The sequence below is a fragment of the Rhamphochromis sp. 'chilingali' genome, assembly GCF_963969265.1.
Source record: "Rhamphochromis sp. 'chilingali' genome assembly, chromosome: 17".
Lineage (NCBI taxonomy): Eukaryota > Metazoa > Chordata > Actinopteri > Cichliformes > Cichlidae > Rhamphochromis > Rhamphochromis sp. 'chilingali'.
In genome coordinates this window covers 10,061,838-10,079,575 of record NC_137944.1, presented here as the reverse complement: position 1 = coordinate 10,079,575, position 17,738 = coordinate 10,061,838, and the positions used below count along the sequence as shown (strand labels likewise).

The following is a 17,738-nucleotide window of genomic DNA, read 5'->3' as shown; positions in this document are numbered from 1 at the left end:
ATACTTGATGGAGTACATTGCTTCTAGCTGATACATCTCAAATGCCTAAAATAAAGTGTTTGTCAGATCACCCAAAGCTTTCTAATCCAACTTGGAATTCTGGGGTCTTCATCTACAAAAGAAAATCCTCCCTCCACTTCATCTGCCACAGTGATTGTCTAGCAGCGCAGACACCTGTGTATGTAAAAACAGATGTAACACGTCCTCTACAAGGATTCTTCCAAAATAGTGTGTTATTTTTTACCATTCATGCAATTCAACAAAAGCATATAAAATGTACACAGAACAATCAGAGCCAGCATCAGAGAGAGCGGGCTTCTGGAAAAGGATGCACTTACTGTCATCAATAACCTTTTGCCCCTTCTTACACAAATATATGTTATCTGGAGTCTAGTGTTATCATAACTAATAAATATGATGGCCAAAGCTATTATCATATAAGTGTTGAAATAAGAGTGTCGCAAATGGGTTCCAAAGGTAAATTTTATTCACATCTTTTAAATTTTTAGCTGTTTGATGGCTTTTCAAATAAGTCATTTTACCAGTAATGGCAGTATTTTTATGACCTACACTCCATTACCCACATTTTTTATATATATATTTTTTGCAAAACATCAACAAGCTGTCATGAAGCTATAGAACATCAATGCACTTTAAATATCAGTAGTTAGATTTCTAGATGCCAACGTCTATAGAAACCATTCAAAGATGTCAGCAGTCTAAAGCTCATGTGGTTTCACTGTTAAGTACGAGGGTGTTAACTGATAGTCCATCATAATTTTAACATAGCTGCCGGGAAGAGGGATAGACCTCAGTGGCAGCTCACAGAGGCAGCTGTTAAAGATGAGGACAATGGCATGAAATGTGCAGATCCACTGGGACTCTCCCCCATTCATCATTTCCTCTTCCAGTGCTCATCTCTTGTCCAGCCCCTCAATCCCTCCATCACTCCCTCTGCCTCTGGCTAATCCCTCTGATTAGACTAATCAAGCAGAATGTCGATTTGGGGCAGGATTGGCTGAGGACAGGCGGGTGGAGAGGACAGGACAGTGACTGCTGTGGTGATGCTCTAATGATGAGTAATGGTGTCTGGAGCAGAAGGTGAACATTCAGTCAGTGAGCTGCTGGTGGCAGACGTGGTTTTAACAGGATTGGGCTGCTACACGGGGCTGATATTGTTAAAAAAAATCTATCAATCCAGTTATACTCAGCCACCCTTGATATGACGGGCCTGATACATATTTTTGGAATTAAATTTCTTTGTTATGATTGATTGTTGCTATTCTATGGGGACGTTTTAGCTTATATCAGCTGTCAGAGAACAAAGCAATCTAACTCGGTACATTTTGCCCTTTTGGGAAGAACATCTTTTAAATCGCAAGGTCTCTCAGGAGTTTTCCTTCTCTGTCTTGTTTCTGTCCCCTCAAAGCTGATGTCTCCTCCGTGACATTGGTTATTCTTTTACGTCTCAGCTTCTGATCTATGTTTAGTGAAGCAGCAGCAGCAGGGCTATAGCTGTTACTTCCCCTGTCTGCAGCTCTGTACTGCCTTGCCACTATGTGCTGAGGGCATTGCCCTCATCTTGGTTTATCTAACGTCTCAGCGGTACACTTGGAGATTCAGGCCAACCTTGGAGACAGAAATAACCTCTTTGTGCTTGAAACTGGACGTTCTGCGTCACAGGGACGAGAAGAACTGCAATCACAGTGTTCACACATGACAGCAGTAATTAGGCTTTATCGTTCTTATGTGATTCTCTGCAAGGGCTGAACCTCATTTGTGTTACAAGCGATGCGGAGTTGTTTTGCAAGCTTCTTCTTAAGGCAGCTACATTTTCCTTCCATTGTTTCACTAACCTTTTAGTGTAAGTTTGAAAAGTCAGCAGCAAATGTTGCTGTCTCCATTTAACAAACACTATTCTTCTTATGTGAATTCTTCTTGGAGTGGTTCTAAATTATCCAAATGATGATTTTGCGTGGCTGCTTCTAGGCCATCTTTCACGTTTCTTCCCTATGGTATGCATCAGGGTTCTGTTTTGGGGCATTTACTGTTTCTGTTATATTTGTTCCCTCGTCAGAACTTTTAAATACATTTTTATCACTGCATTGCAGATGAAATTCAATTGTATATCTCTTTTAAGCCCCAAGATTCTTTTAGCTACACATCCTACATAAATGCTTAGACTCTGGTAAAAGTTGGATGACTGACAATTTTCTCCATCTTAATGAAGAGAGAACAGAAGTCCTGTTTTTTGCCCCTGACAGATTTGTACCTTAGATAATGGAAATTCTAGGTCCCATTTCCACATTTGCTAAATCGTCTTCTGTCAGGAACCTTGAGGTGACTTCTGATGCAGCGTTCACTCACTCACGCTCATGTTTAATCTTTGGTTTGCTCTTTCTTTTATGACTTAAAAATATTCTCAAGTTGAGTGCCATCGTGTCATACTCTAAATTATTATTCTTGCATCTATTTCATCACGTCTGGATTATTCTAATTCATTGTTCACCTGTCTTAATAAAACATCCCTGTAGTGTCTCCAGGTTCTTCAGAATGCTGAGGCTTCTGACTAAGTCTCCGAAGTTTATTCATTTCAAACTCTTGCTTATTCAGTTACACTGGCTCCCCATCAACTTTAGAGTTCACTTTAAGAGTCTGGTTCTGACTTTTTCCCACTGTGTGGAAAAGCACCAGCGTAAATCAGACAAATTTACATCCATGTGTCCCCATCACATCCCTGAGGCTATGTGAGTTAAAAAAATACTAGTCTTGACTGACTTACACCTGTGAACTTCCTTGGGTCAAAACTGATGACTGAAGGAGAAGATTGATGTGAAACTGACGGTTCGGTTCGGTTCGATACTTTGGTGTCACGGTTCGATATTTTTTCGATACAAAAAAAATGTTCATGCCTTTTTAATTTGTCATTTATTAAAATTATAAATATATATTTTAACTCAAAAGTACAGTTTTTAAATTTAACCCTAACCCTTGTGCATGTTTTTTATTTTGACAGCGAATGCACACCTGCGGACCACTTATGTGCAGCCCTGGTTATTTAGCTCGTCATATTGCAGCCACAGAAATTCTTTTGTCCATGAAACCATAAAGCTGCACTTTCTTTTTGCCTTATAGTCTGATTTGTCATAACTTCTCCGTTTTGTGGTAAGCTTTTCTTTGGCTGTCACTTCTTCACCCTGACCTGTCTTATTTGGCTCAGCAGAACTGAAATGCTTTTACACACGCACTCACATAAGCTCAGCGATTCTCTGCACGATCAACCTCTCACATGTTTAAGCTTGCTGCGGGAGATTTCACTTGTCATGTTTGCATAGTAAGCTAACGATTAATAAGACGATGTCAGAGGAATTGGTGCACAAATTATCGTCACTCACAGATCAGTGCTGTCGCTCTCTATACACAGTTCGCGCGATTGCAAAGTGAAAGCAAAAAAACAAGCGCAAATTCAAACGCGATTTCAATATGTCACATATTGACAGTGGCTCACAGATGCCAATGACATAATTACCCAGCTACATTTCTGAAAGAATGCAAAAGCATTGACATATATTTTTCCTTCCTACAATAGCCCGACGGGCAGGGCAGAGATAGATTTTGGTAGCCCGACTGAAAAAAATCGCTAGCTCCAGGACGTCGGGCTAGCGATATTGCAAGCCCTGTATCTGATTGAGGAATCACTCATCTTTGGAAAAGAGAGTTTATTACAGAGAAATGTCTCTTTCCAAAATAAAAGCTATACTATCCGCTTCTTCTGGGCTATATTCTCAGCAGCATAAGGAGAATCATGTGCTAACAGCTGTGTAAATGACTCGGCTAAAGTTAGTAGCATGCTTGTTGTTTTGGTCTTTGCACTAGGATGATGTCGGTGTAAATGTGCAGTCATATTCGTTGTGTTCCCACTAGTGCTTTCAGGTTAATCTCGTTGAAATGACCTTAACGTCACAACACGGCAAATCTCCGTTAACAAGCTACCGCCGATCGCCCCGTGTGTGGGGCTAGACGGCCAACACGTTAACGAGCTAACTGCGCTAACACACTAGCTCCCACCCATGTAATTGAGCATTGCATGGCACATCCAACATACTGTTTTACTTTAGTCCATGACTCGCTTACCTTCAGGGTCATACGTCACATGAAAACCAAAATAATTCCAAACGCCAGATCTGAATGAGGGTGGGGGAGGTCCATGTGTCTTGCTAGCTTGCCCTGCGCTCTTCCTTCTGACTATGCTGTCTGTGTTGAGCGCTCAGTGGATCTGCGCTCGACAGTGCAGCCTAGGCGGAGTAGTCGAACGCAGATTCACTGAGCGCTCAACACAGACAGCATCGTCGGAAGGAAAGTTGATAAAATAAATTACAAATGTTGTATTGTTCGATACATATGCGTACCGAACCGAAAGCACTGTATCGAACGGTTCAATATCGATACGAATATCGTTGCACCCCTAATATATATATATATATATATATATATATATATATATATATATATATATATATATATACACACACACACACACATTGGGAAGATGGCCCCAACTGACCGAGTGCTCAGTGAATACCTCAGGCAGCAGAAACCCAAGAAAGAGGAGGGAGACGAGGAACCATTATGGAAGGACAGGCCCCTGCACGGTATGTACCACCGGCAGATAGAGGAGGTGGCTGATATCCAGAAATCCTACCAGTGGCTGGACAAAGCTGGACTGGAAGACAGCACAGAGGCACTAATCATGGCAGCACAAGAACAAGCTCTGAGCACAAGATCCATAGAGGCTGGGGTCTATCACACCAGGCAAGACCCCAGGTGCAGGCTGTGTAAAGATGCCCCAGAGACAATCCAGCACATAACAGCAGGGTGCAAGATGCTAGCAGGCAAGGCATACATGCAACGCCATAACCAAGTGGCCGGCATAGTGTACAGGAACATATATATATATATATATATATATATATATATATATATATATATATATATATATATATATATATATATATAACCACAGCATGCCATGGTTCGAGGAACCACGTGGAAAATATATAGTGGGCTATAACTCTTATGTTAAAGGAGTGCATTGTAAGTAAACTGGGAGGAACAGGTGGAGCTAATGATCACAACTGAAAGCAACAGGGCTGGGGCAGGCAATTATAAAAGAGGAACAAGGGTGGGAAGTAAAGTTACGAAGCATGAGCAGGGAAAGCTAAATACAAAACTAACAATAAAGACAGAAAAGAAGATGATTTACACGCAATGAAACACGTTTATCAAGGGGAAGCTATGAGCATAGCACACTGGTCAGTTAGAGTAGAAATGTGAAATATAAGATCTAGTCCAGCTGGTTCTATCACTTAAAAAATGCTTCATTGTGCTTTTGGGTTTTAAACTGGTAAATGTGACCACAGTGTTGGCTTTTTAACTTCCTTCTCCTTACCACTTTCAGAGCCCATGCGTGCCTTGCGTGGTCTGACAGCCACAGAGATCCAGCCCCGGCAGCTGACCCTCCAGTGGGAGCCACTGGGATACAACCTCACCCGCTGTCACACCTACACCTTGTCGCTGTGCTACCGCTACTCAATGCCAACAGGGGGCAGTGGAGGAAACAACGCGACCGTCAGGGAATGCCTGTCTGTGGATCGCAACACTTCTCACTTTACCCTGAGAGACCTGCCACCCTTTCGTGCGGTACACGTTCGGCTAGCGCTCGCCAACCCAGAGGGCAAGAAGGAGAGCAGAGAGGTCACCTTTCAGACTGAAGAAGACAGTGAGTGGGCAGCTTCATTTTTGCCTTGTGAATGCTCGCACTCACATATGCAGGGCTTTGCTGAAATGGCTTGCATTTGTTAACTGCACCATCATTATGGGAGACAGTGATGCTTTTTTATGCATGCACTGAAGCTCTTTATTGTCATTGTTACTTAGCTCTGGCTTCAGAACCTCTTGAATGTGCAGTTGCTCCTTCATGCTCAGATAATTATTGTGCACTTCTTACACAAATGTATGCCTTTAGTCATTCAGTAACAACAAACAACAGAAACACACACACACACACATACTGACTCACAGAATAGGCTGGATCAGCATAAGTAAATGGAGGATCAGCCTTTTAAATGGAGACCAGTGGAACATTAATCAGCTTGAGCCATGGCCGGCAGAAAAAATGGTAAAATGATTTTGCTTATCTTTGTATTAATATTTTCCTGTGTACATCAGCAGATTAAGTATATTCTAATGCAAATTGCTGGTAGAAGTACAGAAGGTCAAACACGCATTGTTATGGAGTGAAAGCAAGATTTTCAGTGTAATAGAAAGCCACTCAGGGATAGCTTTGACCCTGTGGAGAGAGTAAGAGGGGATGATGAGCAACTGGCAGGATTTTCTTAATGCATCTTAAAAATGCATTTAAGCAGCCTGTAAAATGTACTATTGATTTGCATTACTTTATTATATCAGCACCTAAAAACACAAAGCGTTTGAGGAGATATGAAGCAAACAGACAGCGCTCCTAATTACCGACTCCTACACGTTGCTTCTCGAAGGCAGGAGGAAATGCATTTACATAAATGAAGAAAAAACATACAGACAGGAGCATGGTGTTGTGATTTTGTTTGTGGGATTTGACTGGTTTCAAAGTGACAAGTTGAAACACGCGTGTCAGAAAAAACAAGCTATGATTGTTTTAGAGGGTTTTTTTCTTAATACTTTACTTGATATTTTGAATGCCAGCACCAATGGAAAGTTTTTTTCTTTTTGAGCCACTGAATGGCAGACTGACAGTGTGACAGTCCCCAATCCCCTTGTCATCCCCCGAGCTGCCATCACCCTCCACAACTACAGTAATTGAGCCACAGCTGGTGACAGTTCCTCCTGCCTGTTTCCTGTTGGGCTCGACAATCAAACGCTGGCGTAGCGCTTTTCTCGCACTGCGTCTCTGCCGCTCGGAGGAAGGAGATTTTCCTGTCAGAGATACAGCAGGAATTTCATGTGTGGTGCTTCGCCTTCCTCGGCTTCAGCTTTTTCTCTCAGGGAAACAGACAGCTCGAAGAAGTTTGATATTGCTGCAGAATTGCTTTCGGTAATTCAGTCATAGCTGATGCACAAACAGAAGAAGCCATTTCTGAGAACCTTTTATCAAATTGCATTAAATCGCATTTACCTCTGAAGCACTTTTTCGGATCAACACAAATACAGATAAGCAAGTGATAACAGGATAAAAAGGCCTAAGATTAAATGATAAAATAAAATAACTACCTAATGCTCAACTGTCAAGACCATGAAGGGCAAAGAAAGACCAATGAAAGAATGTACATCTCTCTTTTTTTCTCTGAAGTGCCAGAAGAGGCTGAACATGTTATTGTGAGAGGACTTTAGAGGCACAGCTGCTAAAGCACAGTATTCTTTACCCCCTAACCTCAATCGTGAAACAGTTAAAGCAGTTATTCTGAGGATCTAAGAGTCCCAGTGGTGCAGTAGGAGCATAGAAGCTCTGATATGTTCCCAGGTGCCAACCCAGGCATGGCTTTATAGACAAATAACAAAGACATTCAAATCCATCCTGTATTTGTCGGGAAGCCATTGCAGGGAAGTTTGCACAGGTATAACAATTTTTCCCTTTCTGTACTAGTTAGGAGTAGTGCCGCATCATTTTAAATACAAAATAATCTGTAGAGCTCATTTAAAGTACATTTCAATATCTGAACTTGAGTCGCTTTCAGCAAGACATTCACACTGATGTCAACCAGAATGGGTCTTTTGGCTTAAAGCGTGGAAGCACCCTCAACTTCACCCCGCAATAACGAAGTAGCGCCTGGAGATTTGACACTGTGTAGAACAACGCATGGGACAAAAACCTCGTACCTCCTAAAGCAACAATAAAATGATTTTACTTTATAAAGGTGTGGGTGTCACCTGGGGCCAGACAACAGATTGGCTTAGCACCATAATCAGCTTCTCTTTCTGCCTACGTTATTATTATTTTTAACATAAACTCAGTCATTACTCTGACAGTTTTGCAGGAGTACACAATTAAATCGGTAGAGTGCTTGTGCTGTGATACTAGCCATAACTTTGGACAATGAGCAATTGTTTTGGTCTCTCAGGGGCACACTGAGAGGTCTAAACAATAAATGACTATTTTGAGCCTTCAATATAAAATGGATTAGATAATTGTTTATTTTGTGATAGCTTATTTTCCTCTGCTGTCTTTGCTTGTGCATTTTTGGAGGGGAAAATGTATTTTCATCATAACTGATAGAAACAGAACTTATACTTTATTGTTATTGAAAGTAATGTGAGATTTTTCACAAAAAAATAACTGAAGTTTTGAGTTCTGTAAAATGATAGTAGTGGTGTTTCAGTTGTTGTCAAGTGGGTCTTTCATATGTCATTACCAAAAACACAAGATTTTTAAACAATAGTAAAAATGTACTTAGCTTATATTTATACTTATTAAAAGACTTAATAGGTTCTTTACTGTTAATCTATCACATCACTCCAGGGTGAGGCGTGTAGTACTGTGCTCAGTCACTGGGTAACAACAATGGCACTCATGCCAGCCTTACGAGAGGAAAGCGCTTCTCTCTGCAGAGAACACTGCTGACCATCTGCACTTCACTAAACCTCTGATGGAGAATCCAGTTGGAGTAATGTTTTTGTTTTTTTGTTCTTTAATGAGACCAAACACACGTTTTTGGATGAAGCATTAGAACTTGATGCCATCTGTGAAACATGACAGTGATAGTTTCATACTTTGGTCAAGTTTTACTGCATTTGAAATACGATGGCCTGCTGCCATAGATGGACCAATGAATTTAAAATTATACGAGCAAATCATCAAGCCTTCTGACAGCTGACTGAATCTGAAGAGCAAATAAGGCATGCACCAAGAAAATAACCCTGAGCGTAAAAGTCATTCTACCAAATAACTTTAAAAAGAAACAAGAAGCACTCTGAGAAAGCAGACCCCCGCCAAGACAGATCACTGTGGGCAGCATTTACTTTAAAGGGAACAGCATTTTGTGCACATTCATTCTGTTGTTTTTTCTTCTTTAAATGTACTTTAAAAAGTTTTAGTGCAGTAAAAATAAAGCATTTTGGGGTCAATTAGAAAGAAACGTAGATGTGAAATTTAAACGTCAGCTTAGAGGTCAAATCTGACATGATCTTTGGATTCAAACTATGATGTGATCTTTTCAATCCCCATATAACAGTATCATTTCCTAAATGTTGCCAATACAAACAAGGGCATACAGTGGCTTGCAAAAGTATTCGGCCCCCTTGAACTTTCCCACATTTTGTCACATTACAGCCACAAACATGAATCAATTTTATTGGAATTGACAGACCAATACAAAGTGGTGTACACGTGAGAAGTGGAACGAAAATCATACATGATTCCAAATATTTTTTTACAAATGAATAACTGCAAAGTGGGGTGTGTGTAATTATTCAGCCCCCTGAGTCAATACTTTGTAGAACCACCTTTTGCTGCAATTACAGCAGCCAGTCTTTTAGGGTCTGTCTCTACCAGCTTTGCACATCTAGAGCCTGAAATCTTTGCCCATTCTTCTTTGCAAAACAGCTCCAGCTCAGTCAGATTAGATCGACAGCGTTTGTGAACAGCAGTTTTCAGATCTGCCACTGTAGCTTTAGCATTTAGCAAATGCTAACCTCACAGAGGAAGTAGGTGCAGAGAGGTTCTTTTTTAAAGCTCTCTCATCACCTATTTCAACATCACTGACTGCAGAACCAGAAAGCACAGTGCTGAATATTTTTTTTCACTTCTAGATGTGACTTTACTCTTTCAGCAAGCACCCTTTTAGTGGCTGTCAATGCCAAAGGGTTTCTTTGGACATTCATTTATTCTCAGAACCTAAACTGGCCAGCTCAACACCTGCCTAAAAAATATCTATATAGCACAAAAAATAAATAAAAAAGATACATATAGATGTAGATGCATCTCATTAAACCACAACATGCAGAGGGGTACTCAGGCAGTTGGATTACTTTACTGTTTCTCTGTCGGTACGGTGCTAAAGAAGAAAAATCTGCTGTCATCCTCTGAGACACGGTGCTCTGTTATCAGACAGTATTAGCCAGAATCTCAATTCATCCTGAGGGCTGGGAGCAAGCTGCTTCAGAGTTTTCTTTTCATCACCCCCTTCTGCTCTGTCTCTGTGTTCCCTTCTCTGTCCTCCTCCTCCATCCCTCCTTGGCCCTGTGCCTTTTCACTCTGTCAAAGGTGTTTTTAGCCCCCGGCATGCCTGCCCAGGAGTCTATTAACTCGAGACCCGAGTGGACTGTTTGTTTCAAAGAAGGTTGTTTTCTCTCCTGCCGTAGTTCCTGGCGGCATCGCTCCAGAGTCCCTGACCTTCACCCCGCTCGACGACATGATATTCCTCAAGTGGGAGGAACCCATAGAGCCAAACGGTCTCATCACACAGTATGAGGTAAGCTAACCTCATTACTAACGCAAAAAAGTTCACAACAATGACAACAACTGAATTCACATAACACACACTTATCCTCACTGGGGGTCGGATGTTATTTTTGCCTTGTATATATCTAGTTTTATTCGTCCTCCTTCAGCAAAATGACTCAGATCAATGAGAAGTCTCTTCTGTGGGCTTTAAAGACTCCACTGCTCCCCCTCTTTGATTTCCTCCAGGCCTGTTTTTGTGTGTCTTGCCTAAACCCCGATAGCACACACGAGGCTGAGTTTCTGGAGTAGGTAGGACTCACTTTTCACAGTTCATAGGATTTACTGTACATGTTCATATGGTAATGAAGCTGCGGCCCAGACTTCAGGCTGTAATTACATGGGGGACAACCATTCTAATTACTTATTTGCCTAAGAGATGCCTCCACAAGGGGGCAACTTTAAATGTTTCTAATTAATTATTGATGGCCCCATATCAACTACAGACCTTTGTAGCACAGGCTTCGGAGCTTTTTTTGTGTAAGTACATGTGAAGACCCACTGTGGCTTAACACATGGTCACCGGTCAGGGAGAGAAAACGAGTTTCTTTTCACAAGCAGAGGCCTGAAAAGTGAGGAGCCAGGCAGAGAATCGAGTGCTGCGGTAACCTTGGTGTGCATACAGATGATTCGCCTTCGCCCCAAACCTCCAAACTGCTAGTGCAGTGAATTTAAACTTCTGGATTTATGAGGCTGAAACCAAAATGTGAAAACAATATATTTGTTTGCTGTTACACAGTTGCTTAGAAATTGCTTATTTTGTGATAAGAAAGCTCCAAATGAGAACAATAAATGCCTGCCTTTACTGTTGCTTCTTGCTGCCTTTAACGTTCTGAATTTCACATTGTATTCGGTGATTCCACAGAAGTCTCGCCCTCTAAAAATCAATAAAAACCTCTGCGGTTTACTCAGAAATAACTGCTAGCAATATTTGTTTTTGTATTTTTTGTCAAAGGAACGTTGAATATCCAGAACAGTAAAATGAATTTTTCTGAAGATTTGACCACAGGAATGTTTTTCAGTCCTTGTGAATTTTCCCCAAACAGCCAGTGCACCATCTGTGCAGACTTTAGCCATTCAAACGAAGCACATCTGTTATTTCCACCCAGTCACTCTTATTATTTCTCTTATCTCTGTATCTTTGAAGCACTATCGTAAAGCAACAGAATAAGCAGAAATTCCTCCAGAAATGTCCATTTATACCATCCGGTGATGTAAAAGTCATCGGTTATATTCAGTGACTTTGTATGGAACTGCCTCAAGCCTGTAATTTGCTTTTTGCATCCATGCAAATTGAACTTCTTTTTTCTTTCATCAATAAAAGTATTTTTTTGTTTTGTTTTTAATTTTAACTTTGCCTTCTCTCATTCTTGCTTTATGCACACAGAGACTAGTATGTTAACTGTTTTTGAGCTTACTTGAGAGGGATTTGGTTCAATTCAGTTTCATTTATACAGCGCCAAATCACAACAACAGTCACCTCAAGGGGCTTTATATTGTAAGGTAGACCCTACAACAACATCCAACAATCATATGACCCCCTATCAGTAAGCACTTTGGCAACAGTGGGAAGGGAAAACTCCCTTTTAACAGGAAGAAACCTCCAGAAGAACCAGGCTCAGGGAGGGGCGGGGCCATCTGCCGCAACCGGTTATGGAGAGAGAAGGAAGACGGGATGAAAGGCATGCTGTGGAAGAGAGCCAGCGATTAATAACCAGTATAATTCAATGTAGAGAGGTCTAAAGTAGTTGATTTACCATAATTGTCGGGCTATAAGCCGCTACTTTTTGCACAATCTTTGAACCCTGCGGCTTTTAGTCAGGTGCGGCTTTTCTATGGATTATCCATGATTTTCGTCATATCGTAAGACGATTTGTTTTGTTTGTTCCGCTGTTGTACGGCACTACGTTGCCTGGCGGAAGGGCATGTGATCAGACACACAGTATCGGGGTTCAAGAGTGGTATGTTGGTCACATGTCCATCCGCCAGGCAACATAGTGCCGTACAAGTAGCGCGAAAAACAAACTTCAAAATAGCGCTACACATTCAGCGGGAGTCGTGGATGATGTGCGGCAATAAACTTGCGAAAAGCAAGTTGTGCTCAACTCCACCGGTGGAATCTGACAGCGTGGAAAAGTGTGAAAACATCCACGATCACCAACGGATTTCGAAGGGCTGGACTGCTGCATGATGGAGAGGAGGACACCGCCACGGCCCTTCTGAGGGTGTTCGACTCCGACACTGACAACGAGGATTTCTTTGGTTTTGTAAGTGACAACGAAGGAAAGAAGCTGAGAGTGGATGACGAAGCCACCCTGAGCCTGTTCGTTTCCGACACTGGAGAAGAGGACTTTGGTGGTTTTAGTGCGCAGGAAGAAGAGAAAGATGGTGAATGACTGACTTTTCTTCTTGTTGAAGCCGTGTCACTGCACCTGAGCCTAAAAGGTAGTCCGAATCTATTTTTCTGGTGTGCTGTAGCTTATTGTTATGTACTACATTTGTTACTCATTTATGAAGCAAAGTACATGTTTCGTACTTGTAATTACCGCTACTTGTACATATACCTAAAAAGTTGTGCAAATATGTACCCATAACTTGTTTTTCAAAATATTAATAAAAGGGGTGTGTCTCCAAACAGCCATCTCTTTCCTGACAATTCCCTTTGTGCATATTCTCTTACATATGATAAGTCAACATTGAAACACCTGCGGCTTTTAGTCAGGTGCGGCTAATGTATGTACAAAACAGGATTTTCCCCTGATTTTAGCTTGTGCGGCTAATATTCAGGTGCGCTTTGTAGTCCGGGAAATACGGTATTTCTCCCAAAAGAAATTGTATATCTTTTTTCTAGCTCCGACTGCTTATATATCCACAAAGTCTTGGTTGCATTAAAATTCCTATAAACACGTAAGCATGGCTTTAGCAAAAACATGTAATTAAGAAAAACACATTTAGTTCAATAAGATGTTTCCTATTATGAGGGCACTGTTGCTAATTTTCTGATTTTAACCGCAATTCAGAACCACAGATACAGTCCGTACAGACAGCATGAAAAGAGACTATAATACTCATTGAAGTTTTTTTAAAAAAACGGCTCGCGATAAGGAGCTGGCTCGCGCCGTTCACGCAGTGTTGCCAACTTAGCGACTTTGTCGCTATATTTAGCGAGTTTTCAGACCCCCTTAGCGACCTTTTTTTTCTAAAAAACGACTAGCGACAAATCCGGCGACTTTTTCTGGTGTTATGGGAGACTTATTTATGACGACTTTTTGACGTGAAAGCAGGTATCGCTTTTACTCTCAACAAGCAGCGGGTGCTGCCGTGGGTACCTCGCCCGTTCCAAAGCGCTCACGGGTGGAGGATAGTCCTTCCCCAGCTGCTATCAGGGCAGCAGATGTTCACACCTATGCGTCACAACTGCAAATGAATCGCGCATGAGCAAAGCCGCTGCTCCCGCACTGACTGTAACGCAGTCAGTTCTTCTTTTACTGTTATGCTGTTTTGTGGATCACAAAACTACTTATAAACACACACTCTCACACACAAAGTAACTCCACCAGAGTGCCTATTTCGGGTCACTTTTGCTGGTACAAGCCTGGATAAAGGAGCAGGGTTGGAATTGTGACATTAAAAAAAACAATAACTGCTAAAATAAATTTTATTTGTAGTTCTAAATAAACTCTAACTGCATTTAGGACGTTTTTTACTCACTTTATGTCTCTTCCACAATGTTATTTCTCTCTCCAACAACGTAGGTTACAATTATATTAGCATGACCAATTATGCAAATTAGGCAATGACATCATTTAGCGACTTCTAGCGACTTTTAGGACAGCCAATAGCGATTTTCCTTACTGAGGAGTTTCCAACACTGCGTTAACGTCAAAGATCTGGCTCTAAGAGCCATTTCGTTCGTGACCGACGCATCACTAGAGCTTTGGGTTGTACTGCCAACTGCCCCGAGGTAAAGTGTTAACATTTCAGTGTCAAGATACTGTCAGGTAGAAGGAAGAGGCTCTTTTACAGCCAACCTGAGTTCCTCAGTTTTATGTCTCTTGATTTACAGACTTACACACATTCATCAAACAGCAACAAGGAAACAACCTCATACTGCTTTTAATTCATACTTGTCATCTTTAGTATGTGTTATTTTTCTCTGGTTTTTACCCTAATCCTGAATGCTGTGTAAAATCAGCCTGCGAGTGCTATAGAACGTAGATATGACACTAAGTCTACCTGATTATCTGTGGCTAACTTTAGCACAAGATTTATTAGACCTGCACCGTGAGTCGACATCTTTTTGCTGTAGCCTTAAGATTAATTGAGAGGCATTTCTGTGAGAAGGATTTCAAATAAAATGCCATCTAAATTTAATCTTTTACCCGTGTGAGTAACAAGCTAAGGATTCTGTAAAGAATATCAGACAAGCTGTATGAGCTTATACGGTCTGATCTGGTCTGACCTAGGAATGTTATCACTGCCACACCGCTTTTCCCTTATATGAACACTTGCTTAACAGCAGCTAAAAATCCAACTGTTATGTAAAAATGTTATGTAAATGTCATAACTGCAAAGCTGTTATGTGTCACATTCATTTTTAATTTTGCATCCAACAGTATGTGGGTCTATAAATCTTTCCTGTGTTCCAGACATTAGATATTCATGCTCCCTAGAGGCTTAAAACTAACTTTAACTAGCTAACTTATAACGCTTCTTATTTCTCGAGTGTTTCTCTGGCACATCAGAGTTTTCAAATATCATGGGAATTACAGTACTTAGTAGTTAATTCTTCTGCCACTCCACATTTCTTTGCATGTTGCTAGGAAAATGGGCAATAGAGCAGTTTATTGAAACATGTGCAAACATACATGCAGACCTTCCCAAAGTGTGGGGCCGCTCCCCCATTGCAGGGGGGCGCGGTATGAAAAGGGGAAAAAAAGCAAAAAAACAAGCTTAGACACTGCCAGCATAATGGACAGGTTTTTTTTACAGGGATCCCACACAAACGCAAAGCAGGAGATGAAGCATCGCTGAATATGTTTCCAAACCAACTTCATTCTAAGCCAAAGACTAGAAAATATGGTGAAGCATATCTTCCCTTTGGCTTCACCTGCACAAGTGCCGAGGTAGGTCTCCCCTACAGAATTGGACTTCCCTGCGTCGGGAGCAGCGCTGGGCTCTCCAAATCACAGACAAACAGTATCCCACATTCTTTTTAGTTCACAAACACTTCTTGTAATGACTAACTACTCCTGACATTTTGGAGATGTTAGCTCTTTATACAGTAAAGTTACAGTGGGATACAAATAACATCAGGCTGATCCTGCCACGATTTGTTCCCCCGGTTCAAATCCCGGACAAACAGTATCCCACAGCTGTTTATGTTTTTAAACCAATTTCCACAGAGAGGCATTTTTTGAAAAATGTATTGATAGCAATGTTGAATATTATTACACAGGAAAAAAAAAACACGTAAAATAATCACACCGTGACGCCTCTGCCTTTCTAAATAGAGGGACAGTAAGTGTGTGTGTATATAAGCGTGTAAAACCTGAAGATAGAGACAAAATACTGCTAATCTGAATATCTGCCATTCTACAATTCATCTCACATAAACAATAACGTGGCGCACAGCGTGACATAAAAATAGGCACATACCTTTGATGTTGCGTGACGAACTCTGTATTCCTCGCCCACACATAAACACAAAAAAGGAGTTTTAAAAAATCTCCGTTTTCGGTGATTGCAAATGCCGTTTACATGTGGATGAAACAGCTGCGTTTTCAAAAATACCCCTGTAGGTGTGCAGGTAGTGTAAAAAAGTTAGTAGTTTATTTTCTTACTACCTGTAATTTATTGCAGATTACTTGTATTTACTTACTTGTTTACTAAATGTTTGAGGTGTGAAATTAAACGGCAATGGAGCAAAATATGGGTGTGTGGTTGGAAGATGTGTTAGTGCGCGAACATTTTTCTTGTAAAACAAAGGGGGGCCCAGCAAAAAAAGGTTTTTGAGCTTGAAAATCTGTGTTTTGTATAATCACGCACAGCCTGACAGCGAACAGATACATGCATCAGGTCCTGTGTTGGGTCTTTGCTGTTTTGTTCCTTCTTCTTAAGGTCATGGCTTTCACGTTTGCCTGCTGTAGGTACAGCCCCTTCTTCTTTTGTCCTCCACTTGTTCTGTTTCCTCAGTTTTTTTAAGGGCACACTGGAGTTTGGCTAACAGCTCTTTGGGAATCATCTTATTGGGACAAAAATACTATTGTATGCCTGTCACACTGTGTTATCTTTGGCATTTTTCATAGATGTCTCTAAAGAAATTGGAACAAATTATGTGTTTTTGTGGGAAAGGATTTGTAACAAAATGTGTCAAAATGTAAAAGTGGTTCTTTTCTAAGTTGTCTGTATTGACTGTACTAGTTCATCCTTTGAATTAGGTGCATTTTTAATGCTTAAATGATTCGTAGGTCGATATTAAGAGGCTGAACAATTTTTTTTTTTAAAAGAACATTCCTCTGAAGTCTTTCCTCTGAGAAAGACTTTCTAAAGGCCTGGAAAAAAGTTTCTCAAGACCACTTGAAAAAAATGAAAAAGTCTCATCTCCAAAAGTTGATTCTGTTCATCTGGATGTAGCATTTTGTGGGAGAAACGCTACATCACTCATCCAAGTGACTTCTTCAGTCTCTGCTGACTGCAGGTTCTCCAATATTCTAAACAGTAGATTTGCATAATGACCGAAACCAACCCACTGAAGGCTGGTTTTGTCACTACTCAGGGATGAAAATGCTTATGAGCCCCTGAAAGGAGACCCAGGAGGTGGTTACAGGAAGAGGGTGATAGATTGTCTGGTCTGAAGCAGTTAGACCAAGACAAGGCTATTGACCGGACCTCATACCACAGGTTGTACTCAGGGGAGTCTACACAAAGTCTGTATGGTTTACTGAAGATACATAAACAGGGTGCACCTTTAAGACCGATTGTCTGCATGATCAATTCCGTCACCTATAACATCTCCGAGTTTTTGGCTTCAATCCTCTACCAGGTAGGCAGCTCTGAACACCACGTCCAGAACACTTTGGATTTTGTTGAGAAGGTGAGAGACGTCATTATGGAAGCAGATGAAACCATGGTCTCATATGACGTTACATCTCTCTTCACTTGCATCCCAAGCGTTGGAGGTAGTGCGTAAGAGATTACAGGATGACACCAACCTCAACAACAGGACCACTTTCAGCATCGACCA

At 41.1% G+C, this 17,738-nt stretch overlaps 1 protein-coding gene across 3 annotated transcripts in view; it reads left to right on the top strand.

Moving 5' to 3' along the window:
• LOC308384655 (receptor-type tyrosine-protein phosphatase U-like) overlaps nucleotides 1–17,738 on the top strand; it is a 259,383-nt gene that overhangs the window by 167,351 nt on the left and 74,294 nt on the right. For all 3 annotated transcript variants that reach the window (XM_080863197.1, XM_080863196.1, XM_080863195.1), the window contains exons 8-9: nucleotides 5,459–5,779; nucleotides 10,354–10,463. In XM_080863197.1, coding sequence (XP_080719323.1) covers nucleotides 5,459–5,779; nucleotides 10,354–10,463 — 431 coding nt within the window. The remainder of the gene's footprint in view (nucleotides 1–5,458; nucleotides 5,780–10,353; nucleotides 10,464–17,738) is intronic.